This window comes from Manis pentadactyla, chromosome 3 (genome assembly GCF_030020395.1).
Source record: "Manis pentadactyla isolate mManPen7 chromosome 3, mManPen7.hap1, whole genome shotgun sequence".
NCBI classification, from domain to species: domain Eukaryota; kingdom Metazoa; phylum Chordata; class Mammalia; order Pholidota; family Manidae; genus Manis; species Manis pentadactyla.
Genome location: NC_080021.1, coordinates 184138198 through 184151673, shown reverse-complemented (window position 1 = coordinate 184151673; position 13476 = coordinate 184138198). Strand labels below are relative to the sequence as shown.

General features: G+C 38.4%; 1 protein-coding gene across 2 annotated transcripts in view; it reads right to left on the bottom strand.

The window, feature by feature from the left end:
* The window catches only part of NFX1 (nuclear transcription factor, X-box binding 1), a 75045-nt gene that overhangs the window by 53534 nt on the left and 8035 nt on the right, over nt 1–13476 (bottom strand). For both annotated transcript variants that reach the window (XM_036898142.2, XM_036898143.2), the window contains exons 3-6: nt 7685–7843; nt 6634–6711; nt 3216–3321; nt 330–401 (exon numbers count right to left, since the gene is read on the bottom strand). In XM_036898142.2, coding sequence (XP_036754037.2) covers nt 330–401; nt 3216–3321; nt 6634–6711; nt 7685–7843 — 415 coding nt within the window. The remainder of the gene's footprint in view (nt 1–329; nt 402–3215; nt 3322–6633; nt 6712–7684; nt 7844–13476) is intronic.

The window sequence follows — 13476 nt, the reverse complement described above, 5'->3', positions numbered from 1 at the left end:
ATGGTTCCTGCCTCCTGAACTTTAACAGGCCTGGGTTCAATACCGGATTCTTTCACCCACTAGAGAGGTTAAGAAAAAAGCCGTCATCTTGGCATTTCACCTGAAATAGGTAATCTCACTGTGTGTGTGTGTGTGTGTAACTTCTTAATCACTTGTAAGATTGCAAAATAGGATTGGGGCAGCACATAAATAGTAATATTAACAGAAAAGTACTACTTACTACTTAAGCCTATCATTTATTTATATCTACTTATTTTTATTTTAGAAATTCATACATAAATTATCAATTTGGAAACTGAAGTCTTCTTTAGAGTGCATTCTGACTTTACCTGGTCCGTCCACATTCACATGTTTTAGTCATAAATGCAGGGCAGGGTGGGCAAGGTCCAGGATGGCAGAGACTAAAAAAGAAAGGCCTCAATGAATAAATCATACCCACATAACCAAACCTGAACAAAGCTGCCCCAAAAATCCTATTGTGAATGTGGCAACAAATAAATCTACTATGAAATGTTTTTTGTCTGAAGTGATTAAACTATTTAAACAAAGATACTATAGAAATAATTGATGGCATTATCATCTTAGAATATTTAATGAGAAAAATAATGCCCAAGTCAAAATGAGTCTGACAATCAAAGATAATATTTCCAAATATGGTCCTGTGCAAGGATAAAAATAGCTTGCCACTCAGATGAATGGCAGGATGGCCAATAGAGTCCTTTAAAAGATCATAACCTGAGCAAAGTAACAGAGAGCAAATCTGCTAGGTCCATGAGAATTACAGACATTTTCTCATCAGCTAGTAAAGTAATAACCAGGTGATGGGCCAACAATGGGAACAATGAGAAGAATGTTGACAGGAGAGGAGGCATGCTAGTAAGTACAACAGAGAGAACAAAGGGGAAAGGGACTCATGGAAAGAACTGGGCTTAACAGTATGTAACAGGTTAGAATAGACTTCTACATAGAATGCATTTTATGGGAGCTATGATATAAAGAGACCAAAGAAAAATGTTACAGAAAGTAATTTATACGTTCAAATAAATATTACCCTCTTCAAAGGAGATACCTTGGTAAATTACATACGGGTTCCGTAGTACCACTACTTAAAACATTTTGGTAACTTCCATGAAACCTTTTTCTTTGCTTGTGGGGGAGGGTGTATTCTAAAGTGATGGCGAATCACAATCCTTGGAAATTACATGCCAATCAGAGCCAAGTTAATTAATCAAGTATTAAAAAAACAGGTATGTCTATAAAGCAGTCTGGCTAGGTTTTTCATGTGACTCCTAAACCAGCTCTGATCATTTTTGAACAAGCTTTAAACACAAAACAATCCAGAAACAAGTGCCTAATCATCTAAAGAGACCCACTTTGATGAATAGGACCCATATGAGACATAGATTTAAGCATGTTTCTTTAAAGATTAGGATAATCATTCAAAAGTTATATTTCATATGATATGCCTCAACACTTTCAGGTGAAACTATTTTCATGGCTGCACACTGATAGATATATTGCTGGTCAGGTGTGGATGACTCCAGGTTATTTCAAATAAGGTCTGGACTCAATCCATGGTTTTTGTAACCTCTGGAGCAGTGGTTTGCAACACTTCCTATATATTATAATCATATGAAAAGCTTTTAAAACTATAGATCCTCAGACCCATCCCTAGAGATTATGATTAAATTGTTCTGAGGTAGACATTGGGAAGTGGTATTTTAAAATGCTCCCTAAATGATTTTAATGTGAGAACAACTGTCCTAGAGAATTCTTTAATCTATGAAAATAACCCAAAATAGAAAGACAAATGGGCTAACTGTGGCTTCTGGGTCCTGATAAGTGTGAGAAAAATTCAAAGGTCTTTTTCTAAAAGGAAGGTGTAGCCAGGGAATGAGATTTAGCACTCTAGAATCCTGACAGGAGTAAAAGGACAGTTCCCAAAAGTAGTATTTCCAGAGCCACAAAGGAGCAAGTTTTAGGGCCTCCTTTCTCTTCAGACATGGTGTGGCCCATGTGATCTGCATCACTGTCGATGTTCTCCTGTATAATCAAGACAGGGGACCATTTCTGCTGAAGGCTTCTGTCAGAAAGACAGTTCATGCAGAGGGTTAATTTCTTACTGCTGAATTTATTTAAAATGACAATTTAGGGAAGGAACAGTCTAAACAGATGAGACCCTGTGTTCTGAGGAAGGACCTATGGCAACAATCAAAGGAAGGGGAGGGAATGACTGCCCAGTAGATGGCAGGCCACGCTGTTTAGCCCATTCTGAACAGCTTCCCTCCAAGACAATTCCCCAGCACCAGCCCCACATCCTCATCACAAGCCTCTGGTCCAACATCTATCCCTGCTCCAACATTACTTCTGCTCCATGCAGTAGAAGCAGTAAGATAACAGTATGATGTCTTTTTAACTCTTCAATTTGGGTTATAAGAGCAAGAGTTACCACCTTTTGACCACTTACCATGTGCCAGGCTCTGTACCAAGCTTCTTGGGTACATTAATTAATATTCATAGAACTCTGAGATAAGTACTGTTACTCATATTTTACAGATGCAGAAACTCAGGCTTAGAGAAGTTAAGTAACTTTTCAAGGTCACATAACTGTTAAGTTACTTGAGTCCAAGAATTAAACCTTTGCCTGAGGTCAAAGCCTGTAGAAATTTGTTATTTTTAACTGATCAAGTGTTTATTATTGTGCATTTCCCTTATTATTTAGAAGCTGACTGGATACAGCCTAAAGCTAGCTACTTTTTATAAGAAAGGGATTCACACCCTAAAAACACTGCCTAATAGAACCCTAAAAAATTGCTTTCCTCAGACAAAAGTTCATCCCATACAATCTCTTGGACCTGGGAAGAGGATATTTTTTCTAACTTAGAAGCCAGCAGTGTAAGATAGAGAAAGGAACACTCACTAGCTTTAGAAATCCCAACTCCACCATGTCCTAGCAGCATGACCCTGGCCAAGATGCTTGGCCTTTCTGAGCCTCATCTGTAAAATGGAGATGCTATGTATCTATACATCACTGGACTGTTGTAAGGATTCAATGAGTTAACTTTTGCAGAGTGTCTGGCACAGAGTAGGTGCTCAGGAAATGATACCATACTGCCTCTTACCCGTCCTTTTACATGCTAACCAGGTATGTGTACTCAGAGACACAAGCAAAGTGTGTTCACCAGGAGTAACAGGGGTCTAGCATTCCAACTTACAGGTTACAGGAATGTGGGCAGTCCTGGCCAGGACGTTTCTTTCTACAAACCTCACCACAACTATGTGGAATTTCATTTCTGCTCCATTCAGGGTTCTTTACCTTGCCTAAAACATATCAGATCAGAGAGTCAATGGAACAAACATCAATAGCACCCTAGACTTTAATATAACAGTATAACAAACCCAGACAGCATGAAACAGCAGTAAGAGATGGAAAGGACGTAACTCCACTGTACAGTAGGAACCTGTGTATTCTAAAGCTATGAAGCAGGGATAAAAGGACTACCATTTTATAATCAATGTCACTGTGCAAATCTTTGGTAAGCATCTTCCGTGAACTTAGCAGCACAGAGGCAGGAAGAGTAAAACTAAGGCACAGGGCTCTTCCTTGCTCTTGAGAAATTCATCCTTATTTGGGCAACTTATACCCTAAATGACAGCCTGTCCCTAGTCCTTGGCCTGTGCTTTTCCATCTTGTCTCTTTCAGAAATCTTAGTCACGTTGAGAGGTTCAATACACCCAAAGGCCAATGATTCCCAAATCTCCATTTCTGCATTGCTCCAAATCCTCAGTTTCAGTCCTACATGTCCAGTCCTCTGCTGAATATCTCTGCTTGGGGTTTCACAGACACCTCAAACTGCCTGCTTCTAAAGCATCTTCCCTCTTAAACCCCTCCCTCTTCAGTGTTTCCTATTTTTGTCAGTGACACCATCACTGACAGAGTCAAACAAACTACAAAACTAGAGTCATCCATCCCTGACTCCTTTTTTCTTTCCACATTCTTAATCACCAAACCTTGGCAATGATCCTACATAGGGTATCTCACCTCATTTCCCCTTCTAGTCCTGCTCTTGCCTCTCTACTGGTCAGACCCTCATTTCCAGACCATTAGAAAACCCTCCCTGCTTCTGTGCTTTCTTGTTCCAATATAGTGCCCTTGTTTCCCCTATCTTTTTTCAATGGCTCTACCTTTTTTCGCTGACTCTTACTGATGGTTTTTTCACTTTCCTGCCAGGGTGCTGCATTAGGCCCTGACGTCACTTCTTACCCTTTCAGCCACTAGAGTCCCATCTCTACTACTCTTAACTGTGACTATCATCTCCTAAGCCCTGATCTCTTTTCAATATTCCTAACTCCCTGCTGGATGCTTTTCAGTGGATGACTTGCTGGCTCCTCTAACACAGCATTTCTAAATTGGACTCATGGTTCCACCAAACCTTTTTCTCCTGACCTGCGCTTTTCTGTCCTTGGTGTTACCATATCCAAAAGCATGAAACTGTGGAGCCACATTTGAGTTCCTCCCTCTCCCATTGCTATTCATTCCTGTTTAGTTTTGAAATCTTGTGCCCCTTCCTTTCTAGCACTCATTTAGACTTTTATTATTCTTCTTCATCTAGGTTGTTACAAGTCCCCAAACTGTTTGGTCCCAAAATACTCTACTCACTGCCACAGACAAATCTTCATAAAGAATCACAATGATGCCCTCCGTGGCTTCCCACAGATTGCCAAATGAAGTTCCAATGTCTAAGCCTGCACCAAGAAGTCAGTCCTGCCTTTCCAGTCATTTCCCACTCATTCACCTTCATAGATCCAGGGCTCTATACCCAGATCACTCCCTCTTATTCCAATAGATCCTAAGCCTTCTCAGTTTTAAACTTCTGCTTATGCTGTTCTCATCAGCAAATCTCTCCTCCTATCAAGATTTTACCTAGTTTTCAAGCCTAGTTCAATTCTACCTCTTTTATGAAGGCTTTCCTTAATTAGCCAGCCAGAAGTCATGACTCACCCCAAAGATCTCCCACAGCGGTTTGTATTTCTAGTAAAATAGCAAGTTAATTGTGTCTTAACTGAAACTGTAAGCTCTGGGAAGTCAACAGGTAGTCTTATTCCCTATAAAGTATATTAAAACTAATGGTCTCCTGGAGGAGCAGAGTGCTGCAAAGTCATCACCTAAAATAAAGCCATTACTGCATTCCCACCATTTTACCTTGTTCAGATCATCTTGACTTTCACTCCACATTCTCTACCTTCTTAGGGTCTCATATCTGTCAGTGAAGGCTTTAACAAGATTTTCAATTTCACTGTGATACTTTATGTTTAAAAATCCTTTAACATAAGGTAACTGAGTCTTGGTATTGGTCCTATTTGTCCAATTTTCCATTGATCTCTTGCTTCCAGTTTCATGTTGTCTTTTCAGTAGTACATTTAAGAATATTCATTCCTTTAGTGAATACTATATTAGTACCTATTAAGGCTCAAATTTTGGCAATATACCATGTAAGATCAACAGACTCCAAATAAAAGCATGGCTAAAGTAAGAGAAAGGATAAGAAATGGAAGCTTCCTTTAGAAGAGAATGTTAGAGGTCAGCTCTTGAATGATACAGTAAATGAGGATTTTAAAAAAGGGAAGAATTTTCTAGATAGTCGAATTCATCAGAAATTGAGTCTAGAAGTGAAAGAGTCAATGGTCATTGATCAACTCTTGGTGAAAGCTGCTAGTTAAGTAATGGGAAAGGAGAAATATAAGGAAATTAATTAGAAAAACAAGGAGAACGTGCAGAAAGAAACAGGAAGAGCCAGTCTTTTCAAGAAAGGAATGGTCAAAAGCATCAAGGACTTCTGTGCTGCCAAAAAGGATAAGAACTCATAAATCAGCCCTAATTTGGTCAGGAAGGGGTCATTGATGACTTCTGAACACAGTTTCTGTGAGGTAATGAAGATAGAAGCAAAAATGCAATGGTTCAGAAACAAAATTTGAAAAATCAACAACCAACTGGTGAAGGTCAGCCAGTAAAAGAGGCAGGAAAGGAAAAAAATAAAAAAAGATGTGCAAGAAGCAGGCTAGCAGCAGGAATGAGCATCTGGATGACAGAAAGTTTTTTCCTAACACAGAGGGGAACTGAGTTATTCAGAAATAGGAAGTATTCCATAAAGAGGGAGGGCATAAGGACAGAATTTGTAATGCTACTTTATAGACCTATATATTATAAAGACCAATGACTGATTTCTGGAATTAAAATAAATTATACTTCAACACTACTCTTCACTCATGCTGCTCAAATCTGGAATATCAAAGCTGTTAGTTAGGGGTGAGAAGCAGCCTGTATCTATAACCACTTTTGCCATCTGGTCAGCTCTGGTTTAAAGCTGGGATTAAAGCAACCAGCACTACAGCTCAGAGGTAGTATGATGAGAAAGCCCATGTCCAGAACAGCCTGCCAAGAGTGCAAAGGCCTGTGACTCTAGCTGTGTGATGAACTTGCTGTGTGATACATATGATGTCTGCAGATTCCTTCAGCTTTGAAGTCTTATTAGCAACTTCAAAACATACCCAGAACACCACTTCTCCTAGGCCAGGAAATGAGGTACACTGCAAGAAGTGGAAGAGACTCCAGTGTACGCAAAATAAACTCACCACAGAAACAAGTGTAGGTATTGGGAACATGCGCAGAAACATTCTGACAGGCAGGGCACCTCCAACCACTCTGGCCATCTATCAAGAAGAGTAAGAAGAAACCTAAATAATTTCCTTACAAAAGAACATGTAATTAAAAAATTTTTTTAATCTATAGGAAACCATAATATTGAAGCAGTGGTAATAATTTACAATGTTAAGGATATCAGCTATTTAAGAAACAAATTCAGAATACTGAATACTTTGTTTAACTACTGCATTTGAGCTTACAATGTAAGGACTCAGATACTGAATTTTGTTCTCTTTTAAAAAATTGAGATAAAAAAATTGAGACATAACTGACATATAACATTTTATAAGTTTAAGGTGTACAATGTATTGATTTGATACATTTATTTATTACGATATGATTACCACCACAGTGTTAGCTAACACCTCCCTCATGTCACATCATTTTCATTTTACTATGCGGTGAGAATGTTCTGTTACCTCTAATACCAAGGTAAACATTATTTGAATCTTGGCTTGAAAAGAAAAGTAGGATAAAATATTTAAGCACATGCAGGAAAACCCACAAATCTAAAATTAGAAGAGCCACAGTTCAGAAAGCTTATTATTAATAACATTTGCTAGTATTACTAATAAAATACTAGTAAATTTGAGGGAAACATCTCCTAATTTTATGGAGAAGATGTGTTAAAGCCAAAGCAACTTCAACATCCTAAGGGTAAATTTAAAAATTGCTCTCTATGAATTTGCTGAAGAAAGCCATGTAAGAAATGTTTTCTACAGTTGATGCTTGAATAAAAGCTACCAGTTTCAGTAAAAGTAACTGATTTTGTTATATCCTAAATATATTTTATAAATATTATGTTAGCTGACTTATTTAAGATCTACAGCTTAATACTGGTCATCTGTAAGATGTGATCAAGGCATATACTCTCTCTGCAGATAAAATATCCAAGAGGAATTAAATGGTATTTTTAAAGCTAATTTTAAAACCTGAACATATCAAATGGGTGAGAATAACTATTCAGAAGAAATCACTGACCTGCTTGAGATGCTGGAGACCTTGCCCATTTCTTTATGCAGTTCAAATGAAACACGTGATAACAGCTCTGACAACTCCACACTGGGGCGGTGACACAAACCAATTCACAGCATACCATGCACTCATATTTTTCTGTAGTTAGCTGTTCAATTAGAGAACCTGTTTAAAAAACAAAACAGATAAACTCAAACACAGGAAAACATTTTTTAGTCAACAAAGGATCAGCAAGTCATTTGAGAAAATAATCCAAACAGATTTTAAGGGTTGTTTGATTTTGAGTAAGGTGGATGTTTAGAGTTTGAGGCCAAGAAGAGGCAGGAATATGCTGAGGGAGAGGGCTTAGGAAGTAGACATTCAGGTAGGGAATCCCACAATTGTGGAAACTTTCAAGAAACTGCCGAGGAACTGACCAGAGTAACCAAATGCCCCTTGTAACAGCTTGAGCATTCATAAGAGCAATGCATTTTTGCACCTTGCCTTGAATCTCTCTGAATCTGGGGGCTCTGAATCTACCTCCATGGATTTAGGGTAGGAGGGTAGGCAGGGGTTTGTGAACTACAAGAAACCTAAGCCTGGGAAGGCTCCAACAAACCATGGTGGTGAGATGGTTCTAGTAGTTGTTCTGAAACTTGATTCACTCAACAAAGATATGTTTGGGACCTATCACAAGCCCCATGGTAGGGTTACTAGACCACAAGAGATACACTCTGGTTCCAGTGAGAGACACCAATGTATAGCATAATAACAATAATCTCAGATTCATTCCTCAACACCTTCACCCACCCATTTCAGGACTTTTTCCTCAAACAGGATCTTGGCAAGGTCTTTTTAGATCCCAGTATAGCCAGGTACTCTAGGAGATGAGTATATGTGTAAGTATTTGAGTCTGTACTTTTAGCATTTATTTCACAGTACTATTTTATTTGCAACCAGGTCCTAATAGGCTATAAGAATAATATAACTAACTTTAAATATACCATGCCAAGTGCTGTGCCAAAGCACTTTACATCTATCTAATTCTCTTAACAAGGCTGTAATTGAGTACCACTTTATAGTTGAAGAAACTGAGGTTCATAGTGATTGTCACTTACCCAAGGTCACAAAATCAGAAATTTTAAAAATAAAAAAATCAAACTCATTGCTATCTGACTCAAAGGGTCACAATTTAATTATTCCATATTAGCTCTCCCAAGTTTATTTTCTGTTTGTCCAATTTAATATCAAAATAACTATGGAACACCAAGACTTAACCTCTGTAAGGCAGGGCCTAGGCCTTGTCAGCCTTGCTCACTGTATTGTTTTCTGTGCCTGGCATATACCAGGTGCTCAGTAAATACGTAGCAAATGAATGAAAGAATAAATGAGTATCATCTAGTCGTTTCCATAACCTCCCTCTATTGAAAATTTCAGGTTTCAGTAAAGTTCCTGGGTAAGCACTTTCCCTCTGGGGAAAGCCTGGAATAAAGATACTTTGTGTGGCTAATTATAGGGACCTCTACCTGTTTTAGGTAACAGACGAACACATCATAACACTGAATTCTATTGTAAAAACTGAAGAACCAGACTTAGATTCTTTCTTAAAAGTAGGGATGCCCTTCTTACTACACTGATGGACAGTGACTTCAATGGGGTATGGAGGGGACTTGATAATTTAGGTGAGTGTAGTAACCACAATGTTTTTCATGTGAAAATTCATAAGAGTGTATATCAATGATACCTTACAAAAAAAAAAAGTAGGGATGCCCTATCCTGTATAGGTTAACATGCAGGGTAACATGTCTGGATGACAAAGTTAATTATATTTCCCTCCAGTTAGTAAGGCACATGTGGAACATTCTGGTGAGGTAAGTTATGTAAGAGAGAGCTCACTAGGGAGTGAGATTAAGTTTGAGCCATTTATATACAAGAGGCTGACTGGGGCAGAGATATCATCTGTGAAAATTATACCTGGGGTGAATTTTATAGAAAATGCCTATTGACCATTTCAGAATGTAACTGAGAAGTAAAGGGCACAGGAAAGTGATGTATGGAAAATACTGAGAACATTATAATCGACTGTTGTTTTGATTTTTACCATGAAGACTGTCATTTTCACTTTATTGTTTCTCTTAATAAGTTTATGGTTTGTTACTAAGTAGTAATTGTTTTATATATGATGCTCCTAAATCCAATCACTGTGAAACAAGGACACACACAGATAGTGATGTGTTGACAGCTGCCAACTTTGAATAACCCACAAATCGTTGCTAAACCCTTTCCAAAGGCTGCCTCATATCCCATGTTCAATATGTCAGCAAATGTTGCTGGCTCTACCTTCCAAATATATCCAGAATCCAATCTTTGCTGCTATTACTCTGGTCTAAGCCACTCTCCACCCACCTGGATTATTACAATGGCCTCCTAACTGTTCTTACCACTTTTGCCCTTGCCTTACTTCAGCCTGTCCTCAACAAAGCAGCCAGAGGGAGCCTAGTAAAGTGCAAATTAGATGCCACCCTTCTGCTCAGAACTTGCCAATGGTTCCTACATCACATACTTGTAAAAGCAAAAGTCCTTACAATGGTCTTCACCACCTCCCAGTCCTCACCTGCTTTTCCTCTTTCCCTAGGTCACTACCAACACCAAACTGGCCACCCTCCTTCCCCAAACTGGCAGAGATTCCTGCCTGATGGTCTTGACAATCTGCTCTTCCCTCTGCCTAGAATACTTTTCCCTAGACATCTGCACAGCTTGGTCCGTTGCCCCTTCATGTTTATTCAAAATGTGATCTTCTCAATGAGGCAGACTCTGGCCACACTTTAAAACAATTGTAACCCACTCCCTCAACATTCCCTATCTCTTTTCCATACTGTATTTTTCTCCACACTATCTAATACATCATATATTTTACTTGTTTTATCTTGTTTATTTCCTAACTCTATACAAAATGAAATGTACACTGTGTGAGGACAGAGATTTTTACCTAGTGATGCCTGGGACATACTGGCACTCAATAATAGCTGTTTTATGAATCAATGAAAATATAGCAAAAGATTCCAGAAAGATCTCAGAAAGAGAAACAGTATAATTCTTTCACCAACAATACTTTAGTTTTATCAAAACATGTATAACATATGTAAGATACAGTATGGTCCTGGAATAGTTCTGTGCTGGTAAACTATCACATTTCAAGTTCACGACTGTTGCCCATGTTGGGTGCCAGCCCTGTTCTGACCACTAGCTCTTAAATCCCTGGCCCATTCCCAATAAGGCTTTTTATCATCTTTCAGTCGTGACTGTGTCTACTCTGTACTTCTACTTTGATAGCATGTCAGTAAAGAGAGTGAAGACCCACCGAAGTAACTGGAAGAGACCTGACAGAAGTGTTAACTGCCTCTAAACTTTTCAGAGACACCAATAAATAACTATATTTTAAAAACCAAAAAACCTAAAACAGTCCTTATTTGAGAAATCCAGACTTTTTTGAGATAATCAGGGAAATTAAATTGTGGTACTAAACTGGGTATTAGATGACTTCAAGGAATTACTGCTAATTTTGTTAAGTGCAATAACGGCACTGTGATTATGTAAGAGAATGGCCATTTTTAAAAACAGATGTATACTAAAAGCATATGGTGATAAAAGAAACTATTTGGAATTTGAAATATCAGCAAAGAAAAAAAATAAAGAATAAATAAAACAAATGGGAGAATGTTTAAATATTAATGTACATATCTAATGTATGACATTATATTAATTTAAAATAAGGTCTACAAAGATTTAATGAGTGCAATATTCTACATTATAGTAAGCAAAAAAAGATAAATTTTAATATTACATGATTTCAACTATGTAAAACTGAGCATTAAGAATTCTGTAAGAAAATAGACAAAAGGTTAAAGATGATTAAATCTAGATGATTAAATCTAGACCAAAGATAAGTTACCTACTAAAATAACTTTACTAAGTTACCTTATTAAAGGTAAGGCAGCTGTTTTTAAAAAGCTAATACAATATAAGCATGGTCAAAATGTTCAAGATGGTCTTGCTGAGTCTGGAGCCTATGTCAGCCACCGTATTTATTTATGTGAGTCTAAAATTTGTGGCAGAGCTTAGGGGCTGGAGGTAAAGATGTAGAACTCAGCACAGCAGAGAGGCCATGATTGAAAGTATGGACCTGGTCGTAATTTCCAATGAGACCTTATCAAGTAAGAACAGAGGGCTGAGATAAAGCCCTAGAAACACCAATGTTTAGGAAAGAGGTAGAGGAAGACAAACTTGAAGGACACAAGCCGGAATAGTCAAGGAGAACAAAGAGCATCAGAAGTGTGTGGTATCAAGAGTCAAGGAAGTTACATTTCAAAAACGACTCCTTTGCATCAAACTCCAAGGTAAGTCTAGGATAATGACTGGAATACATCTGTCCACTGGAAGTGGCAAATAGGAAGCCACTCATGACCTTACCAATAGCTCTCTGAGTCAAGTAGTAATGAAGGCAGGACTGAGAAGTGAATCAAAATATGGAAAAGGAAACATAGTGGATGACTCTTGATTAGACTAGAATGGAAAGAAGAGAAACACTATTGGGAGGACACGTAACGGGAAGTCTTTCTTTTGGATGGTAGAACAGACTTGGCAAGAGTTTCAGGCTGAGAACTAGAAATAGTAGATGTGACAAGGTTGAAGGAAGGAAATAAAGGAGATCTCAGACTGAAAGAAAAGGAGGATAGGCACAGATGTCTCTTAGTTTGTATAAAGAGAGCAAAAAAGTTGAGCAAATTATGCCTGATGATCTCCCCTTTCTCTGTGAAGTAGGAGGTCTGCTGAGATTGAGGGAGATGTTAGGAAGATTTCAATAAGAGTAGAAAAGGCTTGGAGTAGGCTTAGATGAAATTGGAAAGGAGAGCTAACCAAGTTCACATAATGGGAAATGGGCAGTGCTGAAAGCCAACCTACATTAGAGATCACTATTCAAAAATAGTTGCTGAGAAGCTACCTTGTACCAGGTACTCTTTAGAGCTAAGGATACACAGTGAACAGAACAGACAAAAATCTCCTGCCCTCAGGAAGCTTATTATCTAGTGGGGGAAGGTAGATAATAAATAATGAAATGAAAATAAGTAGCATCATCAAATAGAGATACATGCTACAGAGAAAAATAAACGAGGAAAGGAAGATAGGGAATGCTGATAGTGAGGGAGATTTTATATTTAAATAGGGTGTTCAGGGAGGCTTCCCTGAGAAGGTGAGTGAATTTACAGCAGCTCCAAATCTGTAATATCATATGATTTCCTGGAACAGCATTCTGTTACCCAGCTGCAACAGCAAAGATTAAGTCACAGTATCAATCCAGGGCTAGGAACCTGCCACATGGCGTAGCAGAAGGATAATACTTCAAATGACCTACAACAAAGCTAAGCCTTCAGAGGGAATGAAGAAGGGTAGACGGCTGACAAAAACAGTAATGGGTGAAAGAGACTGAGAGAGCCAGTAGGACAGGAGGTTATGGTCAAAAAGTGGAACATAAGACTTTAAGATATCAGACATGGGACATCCCCAGGGTCATCTCCTTGGTGGTGGGTGTGGAGGTGGAATGAAGAAGTTACTGTAGTTGAGAAGATCAAAGCACTTGAGGACAGCACAACTGTATGATCACTAAAATCACCCAGCCTAACAGCAGGATTTGTGGTAAATTAGATCTCAAATTTGAACATGCATTAGAGTCACCTGGAGACCTGTTAAAAGATTGCTAGACCTCACTCCCAGAATTTCTGCCTAGTAAGTCTGAGGTGAGGCCCAAGAATGTGCTCTTC